We start from the raw sequence: 15283 nt of genomic DNA on the forward strand, positions 1-15283 counted from the left end.
CAGAGCTGCTAGCAGGTAAGTTAGAACCTCAGAAACAAGAGAATGAGATAGGGGGAAACTCAAGTTCTGTGACAATCTAAAGAACTTATTTGAAATAAAAGCAGGAATATGTCTTATTTGTAAGGGAAAAGACAATCAATAGATGCAATCTCCAAGATGAACTACTGTTGGAATTATCAGTGAAGGACTTTTAAAGCCATTATTTATGCTCAGGGAGGTAAAGGAAAATATGCTTGTAATAAAATACAGTAAAATTTAACCAGTGAAATTAAAGAAGCGCAAACAGAAATTTTAGAACTGAAAAACATTTAAATTGAAAATACTACATTGGCTAAGTAGCAAGTTGGAGAAGACAGAAGAAAGAATCAGTGAACTTGAAAATACCAATCAATATCATGCAATTTGAAGAAGTGGGAAACAAAAGATTTTTTGAAAATGAGCAATTTAGGGACTTGTGAGACAATTTCAGGTGGTCAAATATAAGGAGAGTTGAAGTTTCAGAAAGAGAGAAGAGAGAGAGAATGTGACAGAAGAAATATTTGAAGAAACAATGGCTAGACTCCCCAAATGTGGTGAAAGATATATATTTATAGATTAAAGAAGCTCAACAAACCTAAAGCAGGATAAATTCAAAGAAAAACACACTTACACACATATTATAGTCAAACTGCCAAGCATCAAAGATAAAGTTAGAGGAAAAAGACACATTATATTGAAGGAAATCCTTTGGATTACTGTGGACTTTTTGTCAGAAATCATGGAGGCCAAAAGACAGTGGAATAACGCCTTTAAAGTACTAAAGGAAAAAAAAAGTTGACACAGAATGCTCTATCTTGTGAAAATATCCTTTAGAAATGAAGATGGCATAACATTATTTTGAGATAATGGAAAAACACAGAAATTTATGACCAACAGACCTGCATTATAGAAATACTAAAGAAAGTTCTTTAGGTAGAAGGAAAATGATACTAGAGGGAAATCAGATTTTTAGGAAAGAATAAAATTGTAAAAATCTAGGTACATATAAAAGGCTATTTTTCTTAATTTATTTAAATTAAGTGCATATGACCAATAACAATAAAAAATATAATATCATCTCATGAGTTTATAATGTAGGGAGGTGTAATACATGTAAAAACCATAACATAAAGACAACTATAACAAAAAGACTGGTAATAAGTAAATGGACCTATACTGTTACAAGATTTTTTTCATTTTACATGTAATAGCCTGCAGATCTTCAGATTGGACCCACACCATCAGTTCTCATTTTCAGGCTTTTGGACTTCGACTGGAACTACACCATTTGCTTTCTTGGGTCTCCAGCTTGCCAACTCACCTTGGGACTTGTCAGCCTCCATAATTACATAAGCCAATTCCTTATAATAAATCTCTTTCTATATATGTGTACATCCTCTTGGTTCTGTTTCTCTGGAGAAACTTGACTAATATATAGGGTTTATCCCAGGCATGCAAGGTTAGTTCAGCATTTAAAAAAATCAATTAAAATAATTCACCATATTAAAAAAAAAAAAAACCAGAAAAGCATATGGTCATTTCAATAGATGCATAAAAAGCGTCTGACAAAATTCAAGACTCATTCTTGATAAAAATTCTCAGCAAACTAGAAACAGAACTTTCAACATGATAAAAGGCACCTATGAAAAACCTATACCTAACATCATGCTTAATAGTGAAAAATTGAATGTTTATCCCTAAGATTGGGAATAAGACAACAATGCCTAATCTTACTCTCATCAACCCTGTAAGATGTTTATATTAGCAGATGACCTGATTGTCTAAGTAGAGTATCCTAAGAATTTGTAAAGAAGCTACTAGAACTTATAATAAGTCTTTCAAAGCCACGGAATACAAGGTTAATGTAAAAATGTATATATAGTTGACCCTTGAATAACATGGGTTAGAATGGTGCAGGTACACTTATACACATATTGTTTTCAATAAATACTGTAAATATACTTTCTCTTCCTTACAATTTTCTTAATAATATTTGCTGGTCTCTAGATTTCTTCATTGTAAGAATACAGTATATAATACATATAACATTACAAAATACGTGTTAATTTACTATGTTATCAATAAGCTTCTGGTCAATAGTGGGCTATTAGTAGTTACGTTTTGGGGGAGTTAAAAGTAACATGTGGATTTTAGATTGCCTGGGGAGCTGGCACCTCTAACTGTCATGTTGTATCTAGACTAGCGGTAAACTTGGAAAATGAAATTTAAAAAGTTTATTTTACAATAGCACAAAAATATAAAATACCTTATAGTAATTTTGAAAAACAAGAATAACTCTTGTTCACTAAAAACTACAGAACATTGCTGATTAAAGAGGACCTAAATAATAAGAGGACCTAAATAAATTGTCATGGAGTGGAAGACTCAGTATTGTAAAGATGTCGTCTTCCCAAATTTGTCTATAGATTCAACAAAATCTCAGTCAAAATTTCAGCAGAATTATGTTTGAAATTGGAAGGTTATTCAAGCATTATGTATAAATGCAAACAGAACAATTTTAAAGTAGAAGAACAAAGTGAAGGAATCTGTACTATCTGATGTCGAAAAATACGATAAAGCTACAGTAATCAAGACAGTGTTTTATTACTGAAGAGATAGACCTACAGATCCATGGGACAGAGCTGAGAGTTCAGAAATGGATTCATCATTAATTTATGACAAAGGTGCCACGGCAGTTCACAGGGGAAAGGAAAATCTTTTCAATGAATGGTACTGGACCAAATGGATATCCTCATGGAAAAAACTAACTTTGACCTTACCTCACACCATCCTCAAAACTGATCATAGACCTAAACATAATAGCTGAAAGTGGTAAAACTTCCAGAGGAAAACATAGCAAAGTCTTTGGAGTACGTGGAGTTTTCTCAGATGGGTCCCCAAAAGCATGAAGCATTAAAAAAATTTGACAAATTGAACTTTATCAAAATTAAAAACTTGTGCTCTTCGTTAAGACATGGTAAAAAGAACAAAGCAAGCCAAGAAGTAGGAAAAATTATTCACAACATAGTTATCTTACATAGGATTTGTATGCAGAATATATCAAGTATGTTTACAACTCAGTAATAAGACAAACGACTCACTTTTAAAGAGAAAGGTTTGAAACAGACATCTCCCTAAAAAAAACAGATATACAAATGGACTCCAAAAGATGAAAGGAGCCTGAAATCATTAGTTACAAAAGAAGTACAAATTGAAACCACAAGATACCACTACACATCCCTGGAGTGATGACTGAAAATAGGATGACTAATGTTAACGACAAAAATATAGAAAAACTCTCGTATACTGACGATCAAAATGTAAAGTGACATAACCACTCTGAAAAATCTTGGGCAGTTTCTTACAAAGTTAAACGCTGAGCTACCTTATCAACTTGCCATTCTAATCCTAGGTATTTACCCAAGAGAAAGGAAAACATATATCCACACAAAGACTTGTGTATGAATACGTATCACAGCTTTATTCATAATAGCTCCACACTAGAATTTAATAGCCCAAATGTCCATTAGCTAGTGAATGGATAAGTAGTTGGGTACTCACATGAAGAAATCCACTCAGTACTAAAAACAAATGAACTATTGATGAACCACTATGTGGATAAATTGCAAAGGGCGCTGAGTAAAGGAAGCAAGAAATAAAGAATACATTTCATAGTGTGTGTGTGTGTATGTGTGTATACATGGATACATGTATATGTCTAGCATCTAGTTTAATATGTATATATGTGTGTGTGCATATGTGTATATATACATTTATATGCACACACCTATATGTCTGTTTTATGTCTCTCTAGATCATTTGCGTTTTTTAATTTTATATATATAGTATGTCTGTATATAATAAAACTAGACAATGCAAATGAGCTAGAGACATAAAGCAGATCAAAAGTTGCCTGGGATATGGATAGACCTAGAGAACATTATGTTAAGTGAAATAAGTCAGTTGGAGAAAGACAAATACCAAATGATCTCTGAATAAATGAGCGAAAGAACTGAATAAATGAGCAAAGTAAACAGAAATAGTCTTGAGATAGAGGAAACCTGATGGGTGCTAAATTGGAGGGGATAGGGATGAGGGTGAAGGGGAGGGGATCAGACAGTATAAATCGGTACCCACAAGATTGCCACGGGGATATGAAAGACAGTTTGGGGAATATAGTCAATAATGTTGTAAACATTTTGTAGGGTGTCAGATGGACACATGTCTTATTAGGGAGACCACTTCATGGACGGTATAGATGCTTGCCCACTGCACTGTACACCTGAAGCTGAAGCTGAATAATATTGTATGTCAATTAGAATTTAATATATATATATATATATATATATATATATATATATACATAGTCGCGGTATATGGAGTACAGTATAGGGAACAGAGTCAATGCAATTGTAACAGCTATATATGATGTCAGAGGGGCAATGGATTGGGGGAGGGGAATTATCACTTTGTGAGGCATGAAATGTCTAACACATTGTTTTGTACACCTGAAACTATAATACTAAAAAATATATATTTAAAACCTTTAACAAAAAAAAGGTGCCTGAGGCCAGTCAGTAGAGGGAGGGGTGAACTGCAGAGGGGTTTGAAGGTGATGGAAGAGTTCAGTATCACGATTGTGGTGGTGTTCTCCAAAGCTTACGCATGTTCAACTGTGAAGCCTCATTGAACTGTACAGCTTATGTGGAAGCAGTGTATTCTATGTACCTTCTACCTGAATAGAGTTGTTAGAGCTCATCAAAAGATCAGTGTTTGTCAGGGGCTGAGGGAAGGGCAGGAAGAATGCAAAGGTGGAGCACAGGATTTTGGGGTGTTGAAACACCTGTATCTGAGTGTAATATGGATGATCAGTGTGCCTCCTAGGATTATTTTCAAATTAATTTTTTCTTAAAACTTTGAACTCAGTTGAGAAAGGAATGCTTTACTACACTTTCACTGGAATTGCTCCTGTGAGTTAATGTTCCAAATGGTATGTCCATTCTACGTGTCATATTCCTAATAAGTGATTTCCTTAATCCTTACCCTTCATTTATTCTTCATTGAAAGAGCCCACCTAAAAGGCTCAAGGTAGATTAGAAATGTCACAAGTAATTAACTGATTTTGATTAGAAGTGGCAACAAAAATAAACTAATTTTTACTTTCCATTTTTTACTTTCATCCTTTTTTCTCCATGGGTGTCCCTGAAAGGGAATTTCGGACCTTGGTAATTGAGATGGTGATGGCCACAGATATGTCCTGTCATTTCCAACAAATCAAAGCAATGAAAACCGCTCTGCAGCAGCCAGAAGCGTGAGTGGGCCTGTGACTTGATATATTTTTATATGTTTGAGCTGATACTTGTCCATGCTGTTGCAGTTTTAAGGAGTACCTCCTTTGGAGTACATGCCTGAATGATCTCATAAAGTGGGGGCGTTTGGAGGGGAGAGCATGAGAATTGTACATATCACATATAGGTTCTCTTCAGGGTTGAAGTACATAATAGGACTGGTAACAGTTTGCCCCGATTAAAATTTAAAATACTTCCCTGTGGGGAACTAAATTATCAAAGCTCTACTCAATGCAGGGGCACTACATAAAAGTCAGTGAGTGACTCTTGGGTTCTTGTCTCTTTTCATGATGCAGACATTCCAGAAATAGTTTTGAGTCAGTTTTTGAGGTGCCCAGCTCAGTAAACATGGACACCAAGCTGACGAATAAACATCCCAGTTGTAGGATCAAATGACGCCCTCCCCCCAGTTCAGCTGAAGTGGGATTTGAGGTGGGAGAATGGAAAGGATTAAAAAAATGAATGCTTTTTAAAACTCTGATTGAGGTTCCGAAAGTTGAGTCATGGTGTGTTTGGGTCCTTTGGGGTTTACAGAATTGAGAAGCCAAAAGCATTATCCTTGATGTTGCACACAGCAGACATTAGCCATCCGGCCAAGGCATGGGAGCTTCATCATCGCTGGACCATGTCACTCCTGGAGGAATTCTTCAGACAGGTACCTCACCTCGTCACTGTGCTACCCCTCGGCTGTCGGCACTGGCCAGCTTCTCGTATTGTAGTTCAGCAATGCTATGATAAGGACTATTGAGGTGACAATAATTTTCTCTTGGGAGGGAGAGTTACCAGCTTTTTTGTTTCTACCTCCTGGTCATGTGATGTTTGAATCTTACTTAAATTCTGATTCTCAGGACATTATGGTATTTCTTTCCGATGCATTTCTGTTTGGAAAGGAAAAAACATTTCCTTGTGGCAGCCTTTCGTCAAAATGTCATCTAAGGAACCCTTTTATTCATTTATTTTTCTAACGGGTTGACCAAATGATGGCAATTTTGGCATTGCCCTTGGGATTAGGGTGATCATCTTTAACTCGTGTGTCTGATATAATTGGTTGGGTTGTTTCTTTCGAGCTGGCAAGCCATGTTGTTCAATTCCAAAGCCAGGTTTGGCAATTTGGGGTCAGGAAAGCACGAGAAGCTACCGTTCCAATTGTATTTAAAGTTACTACATCCTAAGACACAGGGATGTGTTTTCTACAAGAACATCCAGAGTCTTTTATGAATATATTTTGCTTTAAATTTTTTTTAAAAAAAAGGTACAGAGAAGTAGAGAGATAGAAAGTGAAATAAATGTATGGCGCTAGAACTGATGTCTCCTCAATAAGAGTCGCCATTAAAACATCTGCTTTGAGATGTGAGGCCCTGAAGTTAGCGGTGTCGACATAAGAAATTTTCAAATCAGTAGAGAATTTTTATGAAATTATTTGAGCCAAACTGGCAACAGTTCTAGGAAGCACGATCTCATATGCTCTTTCAGTGGTTACTAGATTTTTAAAGGGAATTCTTCTCATGATTACTCTTATTTTTATGATTGTGGTCTGAGAGGAGAAATGGTAGAAGGCATCTATTTGTGTGTTTTGTTTTGTTTTTTCCTTCTGAAGCTGTGCACACTACCTGGGAATGAGGTGGGACTGGAGTTAACAGCATATTAAATGGAGAAGAAGGCCCTTTATTGGTGTTTTTATTTCAACTGATTTGTGTCCTGTGATCAATCAAATCACCCCTCTAGTTCTCAGCGGTTTTATCTGTGATTTTTTTTTGGGAGGGGTTGGTATTTAGGAGAAGTTTGGACCAGATGTTTTCTTAGGGACTTTCTAGCATTACATATCTGACATTTCTTTTATCTGCCCATAGTACATATCAACACATACACATACACATGCAAACCTAAACTGTTATATGAATACACCAGCAGGTACCTATGGATGAAAAAGGAAAATAACCTCACAGGATGATCTGATCACAAATTCCTACCTGGGAAAGTCATGGTGGGTAGTCACATCCCAGAACTATAACTTCTTTCGTGAAAGGTTTATCTTTGCCTTAAGCCAGCCCTGTCCATTGTTTCTGTGCATCTAGGTGAACATACCTTTGAAATGCCTCTTTTCAGACCTCCCAGAAGTGAAACTACCCTCAGGAGAGCACATCATTTTGTTAACTATCCTATAATGCAATCTCCACCTTGCTTTCTCCCACTTTCCTGTAATCTTCCTTGGTTCCCTCCTTACTTTAAAATGCGTAAAAGAAACTGCAAACTTTTATTCTAGGAAGCATTTTTCTTAGTCAATTGAGATCTTACTTCCAGGCATATCCTCTGTTTGGCTCACATACATTTTTATAAGAATTCTCTACAGGTTGGACGTTTTTACCTTGACATTCCCTATTCAGCACGTGGATGTTTCTCCTTGCAAAGTCATCACTTGTCTCACAGAATAGTTCTCAAGGGGAACCCAATGGTGTGGGAGAAACTAGAGCTGTACAGTTGTGGCTCCCTTGTATATACAAGAATGGCTCTGCAAATTCATTCTTAAAGAAGGGATAATTTTGAGTCATTTTTCCAGAAGCTATGTTTTGAATATTATTAAGAGTATTTTCTCCAAATATCCACTCCCTTTATCATATACTTTTGCAATAACACCCCTACAGGTAGGGGTATTTAATCGGCAGCCAGAGGTAGATAGCTAACTCATATACGTTTGAGGTAATGAAGTGATTTCCTCTTTTGAATTGTGAGAAAGTGAATATGAGAAATTACTTAAATATGTGAAAATTTTCCCCATAAAGGAAACCTTGTTTGTATACACATATGCTTGAATTGAATGAAAATGTGCTAGAGGCAATATGAAAAGAACCATATTGAATTTCTCGACTATTGGGACTGGAATGTTAGCTCACTGGACTGGAATGATTTTTTTTTTAGTAATTATGATTCACTAAATTATTTTTATTGACTTAATATTTTAACCCAGATGTCATAAGCCATTGTAAGTTAATCCATGTAGGAGAAATGTTGCCTCAGCTCTTAACTATAGATTTTAAATTGGACAGTTGAAATGGGAAATCTCAATGGGACTGCAGCATCTTTGAAAAAAATTACATTTGCAAGTTGGGTTATATTTCAAAATAAGGGCATAGCCTTAGTCCCAATACCAGACCTTCCATGCTTTGCTAAAAGAGTAAGTTTCGTCTTTAGTGTTATAACCATAATTTACAAAATCCGAGCGACTGCCTCAAGGTGCTTTTCAATGAAATATTGACTTTAAAGAAGTATAAATTTGCCTTTTTGGTAAAATATATGTCGTAAAAGTCTTGAGGTTCATTTCCTTTGTATTGCTGTATATTTTTATATTTTGCAAACGTTTCCTGCAGTTCTTTTCAGTTCCTCTGTCTGTGGTTATTTTCCCATTTTTTATTTCTCATTTCATATATTAGTGTTTTTTTCCTTACTTTGTTATGAACTTAGCTAATTGTTTTATTTATTTTATTTTATTTTATGAAGCCTTAAATGGTGTTTTAATTCTTATTTATTCATTTCTTCTGCTCAAGTTTATTTTGTTCTTTTGCTCACTCCCTGAGTTGGGTTATTGAGCAATGCATTTATTTTCAATCTACCTGTTTAATATTAGAAAATACAAGGTTAGCAGTTTGTGTTGTTCTTATCATGAATCTCAGAAGTTCTGATAAGCAGTACATTCCATTCTCTTCTAAATATTCCCTAATTTTGGTTTAGATTTTTTTTTTTTTACCCAAGAGTTGCTTCAGGTAGATGTTTACATAATTTTCTAGTGGTAGGTTCCTTTGCTTTCTAGTTATGTAATTAGTTTATGGCTTATTGAAATTTGGTTAAATAATTTTTTTCATTATTTGTATTTTATTGTGAAATTCATTTGTCACCTACTACATAATCAATTTTTGTGACTGTTCATGCTCTTGAAAAGTAGATTTATTTTCCTACTTGCAGAGTATATAGAATTCAGAGAACACCAGGTACATCGACCTTACAAATTATATCATTTAGATAATTTATATATCATTTTTTGAAATTTGATCTATCGTGGGTTGAAAATATTGACCTCTTTAGTAAAGAGGAAAGTGTATGAATAATTCTACAAGGGCCAATAGTTACAGTGTCATAAAATATCGTGTCAATCAAGTTGGACTCACCTGTAGAAGTACATTTTTTTCATATGACTTGCTGCATATTTTTTCCAATTCATAAGTCTATCTGTCCTCAAAAGGAAATTCAATGATTACCTCTTTGAAATAGGCTTTTAATAGTTGAGTGTACTCAGCTCATTAAATCCAAAAGATGTAAGTGGTATGGAGATGTGAGTGTGGGCAAGTCCATGCGTGGGATAGGAAGTTGTTTAATACGCACTTTTTCAGTAATAAAATCCAAATTAATGCTTACACCTTAATAGTCAAGTAGGTAGAGTTCACCACCTCCTCTTCTAAACCTTCTAAACATTAAAATGTACCAAAAAGACAACTTGCATCCCTGCTTTGTAGGTCGTAAGAGTGGGTTTCATTTGTTTCAGCTGAGCTATCCCACTAACCCATCTGCACAACTATAACGTATGTTACAAATATTCTTCCTTCTCTTCATACTGCCCAAGCAGAAACAGCTCAGGAGTAAATCATTTTTATGACATCACTTGAGAGCTAGAGCAGCCCCCACAAGGCACACGAGACAATGAGGAGCCTTTGTGTCCCGCAGGGTGGCTCTCCGGGGATGGGTGCAGAGGAACCGAGCCATCTCAGGACTATTCTGGAGACCTTTAGATGTCTCCAGCGCCCATTGTGACCCACTGTTCAGCTTCCTCAGATACCCATACCTTTTCCTTCCTTTCAATAGATGTTAACTGTGTGTGGGAACTAGAAGCCTTCCTTTTTGGTAACCAGCCTTAGAAAGTAAAAGCATTCAGTTTTTGAGCTGGGCCTGGTGTTTGAACCATTATTCTTTATTTACTATTAATTTGTTGGTGATATTTATGATAACCAGCATGTATTTGGTGTAACGAATTCACTAAATATTTCTCCAATCTTGGCTTCAATATTAGAGATACCTATTGGGAAACAATCATAGTTCTTTTTATTTATTTACATATATTTTGTCATTTAATCCTCATCATAACTTGATGTGGTAGAGATCATTATTCCACACATTATAGATCATAAAACTGAAATGTAGAGAGAGAAAATAAACTTTCTACGATCACACAGCTACTGGGAGAAAAGCCAGATTCAAGCCTAAGTCAGTAGCCATTCACCTGAGTGGATTTTTTCCTCGTGAAATGAATCAGCACAATGTCACTGCTACGTGACGTATGTTCCCTTTCCTATGGTGTGTGGCTGAAGTGTTGAGCTTCTGGTTGAGGGTTTTAAAAACCATCTTCATCATGAGGCAGAATTTCCATAGCACTTGCTTATGATAGTGACGCTTTTTGGTGATGTTGAAAATATGCTGGCCAGAGAATCATGTTTTATTATTGTCTAACTCGATAAACACAAGTGATTATTTGCTACTCTGCTTCTTTTTTTGGTCTACTTTTCATTATGGTCCGAGCCCTGTGGTTAAGAACTCCCATTGTGTGTGGGTGTAGGTAGCACAGGGAGAAGAAATTCAAATCAGGCCAGTCTGAATTTGTGTTTTGAACTTCGCCCACAGCTGGGAGGGGCTCACTGGCTCAAGAAAGGGCACAGGCTGACAATAGACAACTGGAGAACGTGCAGGACTTGTGACTGCCGTGTTGGCTCTAGGCCGGGTTACTTTTCTTACTTTCCTCAGGGGACCTGTTGCTACCTGATGAGGCTTTCTATATCACGCACAGCATGCGCCTTTGCAGTCGCAGGGAGTGACTGAGCCCCAGAGGGCGTCAGCCTCTTGGTGTCTTATATGCAGAGAAGCAGGCCCCATAATGACTTATTACATAATGAATTGTGATAATTAAATAAAGGCCAGTGGCCTTTATGGCAGCTGAAGTTGCTAGATAAAGTCTGGGTGGCTCAGTCTGCTATTGTTAATTTACGATGACCTCATTTTTTTCCTAGGGTGACAGAGAAGCAGAGCTGGGGCTGCCTTTTTCTCCTCTGTGTGACCGAAAGTCGACCATGGTTGCTCAGTCACAAGTAGGTACGTGTTTGCGAGCCCTTTGGATGGAAGGAAAAACCAGAGAGTGGTGTCTAGAAGCAAGCTCAGTTGCTCACAGTCATTCTCAGTCATTCTCCATTCTGCTGTGCTGGGTTCCTGGCTTTGACATGATGGACTGATGGAGCCATTCTCCCCATCATTCTCCTTAGAATATGGCTGGTTCATGGGAAGATTAGACAGTGACACTCTGCTGTCTCCATCATTTCCTGCCAAGAGAAAAAGGGACCTTAAGTTTCCAAGGCAATGGCAAGAATCAGTGGCAGGAAGCCCATTCTATTTCAGCCAATCCATTTTGCATCGATATTGGAAGTCTCCGTGACATTTCTCTTCAATGGTACTTCCTCTAGCCCTGTTTCTAGGACATCCCCATTTCCTGGATGACCTCACTTCCAGGAATGCCTCTTTTTGAATGTTTCCTTTCTTTTCTCCCTTCTTCCCTCCCTTCCTCTCTCTTTTCCTTCCTTCTTTCCTTCCTTCCTTTCTTCTTTCGTTTCTTCATTCCTTCTTGCCTTCATTCCTTCTTCCCTCCTTCCCTCCCTCCCTTCTTAAAAACTTTATAGCATCTCCTATTTTCTTTGTTTTGTTTAGGATAACTTTTGTACTGTTACTACCTTTTGTACCATAATATATATATGTATTCCAAAAATCCTCAGATATGAAAGTACCAGTGTCATAGATAAATTAAATGTCATCAGTACTCTCTACTTAGGAAGAGTCTGAAATTGTTCAAAAAATAAATTCAACAAGGACTTATTGATATTTTGTTCTGCGTGTTTTGAGTACTTATTCATTTTTTTCCATAATAATATATTAAGTCCCTGTTAGATGTAGGACACTGCTAGGCACTATAATAGGTGTTATAAAAACAAAACAAAAACAAATTATACATGGGACCTGCTCCCAAAGACATCGAACCAGTATTGGATGGTGGGCAAGATGTTATGAAAACAAAATCTGTTGGAGTATTAAGGTGCTAAGGTAGAATTTTGTCTGTGCTGTCATTGGGTACAGAACAGTGTGTGAACTATTAGACCCAGAAAGACTTGTTGAGGGGTAATATTTTAGTTTAGTCCTAAGAGATAAGTAGTCAGTGGCTAGGCAAATGGTGATATGTGTTAGAGGTGTGTTAGGGACAGCTGGAAGGGCATTTCAGACAAGGGATTAGCGTGCATTAAGCAGGGCAATTTAAAACAGTCTGGTATGGTCAGGGGATTATAAACAGTTCTATATGGCTGGCACAGAGGGTAGGGAGTAGAATGAAGGAAGGGACATGTTTGGAGAGAAAATCAGGCCCAGATTACATATTACATTAAGAATTGTTTGTGCTGTGTACTTTCCTGTGGGAAATGAGAGTATAGCTAAAGAATTTTAAGTAGGGCTAAAAATGTGTATAAATTGATATTTTAGAACAAGAGTCAGCAAACAACAGCCTATGGACTAACTCTGGCCCACTACTTGGTCTTGTAAATAAAGTTTTATTACAACATAGCTAAGCTCATTCGTCTGTATATTGTTGATGGTGGCTTTTGTACTACAGTGGCAGAGAGAAGGCGTTGTCATAGATACGGCACATGGAACCTAAAATATTTACCATCTGGCCCTTTACAGAAAAAGTTTGCCAACTCCTGTTTTTAAAAGATTTCTTTATCAGTAGCATGGAGGATTAATTGGAGGGTTTTGTGTAAGACCAGAAGCAAGGAAACCAGCTGGGTGATTCTTGCAGGATTACAGGGAAGAGATGAGTGGCAGAATTAAGGTAGTACAGGGACGCTCCAGGACAGAAGTGGCATACAAGACATTAAGGATTTGGCTGTACCCAAAGCTAAGGTAAATGCAGAATCTAGATTAAGTGGCTGCACCATGGTACCATTTATAAGAACTGGAGGGAAAGCAAAAACAGTTCTGATTTAGACATGTTGAGTTTAAGTTGTAAGAAAAAAAAGGTGAAAATAGTGTCAACAGACACTACAGTTTCCACTTAAAATTATGCTGGAATTTACTACAATTCAGTGTTTCTTACCAGGATACTGTTATAGTAGATTGGGGCAATTCTTGTTTTGCCAATTACGTTATAGGACCTTCAGCATCTTCACTGCTGGGCATTAAATTCCAGTATCACCTCTACTTCAGTCATTGCGAAAACCAAATAAGCATTTACGTATTTCCAAATACCACATTTCCTTTGGTATTTCATTTCCTACCATCTTTATGTGGCTGCGTAATGAATTGTCACCAGTGGTTCCAGCTCATCTATTTTCTTCTGATGCTTCAGAACACTTGGGTATTTTTGAGTTGTTGAGACAGTCATTCTAGCCCAACATCAACTATCTCCCCAGCATGGCCATCTCTCAAAGATACAGTTCCAGATCTGAAGCGTCTCCCAGTTTCCAACTGTTTTTTCCAATTCTATTGACCGTCTCCCATCCAGCTGTGTCCCCTGTACCTCAAAGTCAGCAGATCTAAGACTGAGCCCATCTGAGTTTTTCTCCCCCATTTTCCGTGTCTTCTCTGCTTTGCTATTGGAGGTCTCCGACAGGTCCCACCTAGCCACAGGACCACCTCCTGTTGTGTCTGTATCTGTGCCTCTTTTCCATGCCCACTCACATGGCCCTGGATCCTGCCATTCTTACCTTTCCTTTGAGTTACTGCAACTTCTTCTAAAATGATTTCCCCAGACTCAGCCTCTCCTACTGTCTCCCTTCCCATCCTTCTTGCCAGATTAGTTTCCCTAAAGACCATTTAAAAAATCTTATTATGATGCTGCCCAAACATCTCAAGAGGCTTCTAGTGCCCATCTAAGTCCCAACCCCTTAGCTCGACACTTAGGAACCTCCCTCTCTGAGCTGATGGTGACCTGCCTTCCCAGGCTTTCTCTATCTGACCACAAAAGAATCCCTAAGCCCTCACACACATCCTGCATTTATTCCTATTCTTGTTGCTTTGCTTATTCCACCCCTTGCCGCCCCCCACTTCCCACCAGAGTGAATAGCTGTAGGGATTAGCACAAATATCACAACCTCCATGAAGCTGTTTGCAGCCCTCTCAAACTTATCTTTCCAAAGGCCTTTATTGGGGCTTCCCCTTTGGCCCTCTCCATGTACTCTAGGGGTCATTTTTTTGTGCTCATTAATCTCTCCTAAAAACTCCTGAAGGCAGGCAGTTTATGTTATACATCTTAGTCTTTTATGCAGCACCCATCATGGCATTTGTTGCAGAGTGGATGTTGAATTAATATCTTTTAAGCACTTTATTGAACTATATACTAAAAAGTCATAGGAAAATTATGTAGGAGAAATGGAGCTGACTCATGATATGCAAATCAAGGAATATATTAAATGAATAAAACCAACCTACTCACTCCTAATCTGATCTGGAGCTCCTTTGTTGATGAGTTTTAAAAGAAGGATAAGACTCATCAGTTCCCATGAGGAGAGATGGAAAGACCCAGGTTAATACATAGGTTCTCTGAGGCACTACTGTTTTTCTGCAGGTTTTATTGACTTCATCGTAGAACCCACCTTCACTGTGCTCACGGACATGACGGACAAGATTGTGAATCCATTAATTGATGAAACCTCCCAAACTGGTGGGACAGGACAAAGGCGTTCAAGGTCAGTGGAGAAGCTTGAAGGCTGGGGGTCAGCTTGGCCTGTCCATGAGGATAGAATTTTTCTTTTGGAAGGGATGAGGGTGGTATTTCATAATGATGTTTGCCCTACCTCCTTTTCATACCGTGTTTCCTCAAAAATAAGACCTGGTCTTATATTACT

At 37.4% G+C, this 15283-nt stretch overlaps 1 protein-coding gene across 18 annotated transcripts in view; it reads left to right on the forward strand.

Moving 5' to 3' along the window:
- PDE1C (phosphodiesterase 1C) overlaps nt 1-15283 on the forward strand; it is a 516178-nt gene that overhangs the window by 428901 nt on the left and 71994 nt on the right. For all 18 annotated transcript variants that reach the window (XM_081080159.1, XM_081080148.1, XM_081080160.1 and 15 more), the window contains 4 exons: nt 5228-5329; nt 5901-6021; nt 11414-11495; nt 15004-15124. In XM_081080159.1, the coding sequence (XP_080936285.1) occupies nt 5228-5329; nt 5901-6021; nt 11414-11495; nt 15004-15124 (426 nt within the window). The remainder of the gene's footprint in view (nt 1-5227; nt 5330-5900; nt 6022-11413; nt 11496-15003; nt 15125-15283) is intronic.

This window comes from Rhinolophus hipposideros (assembly GCF_964194185.1).
Source record: "Rhinolophus hipposideros genome assembly, chromosome: 18".
Taxonomy (NCBI): domain Eukaryota; kingdom Metazoa; phylum Chordata; class Mammalia; order Chiroptera; family Rhinolophidae; genus Rhinolophus; species Rhinolophus hipposideros.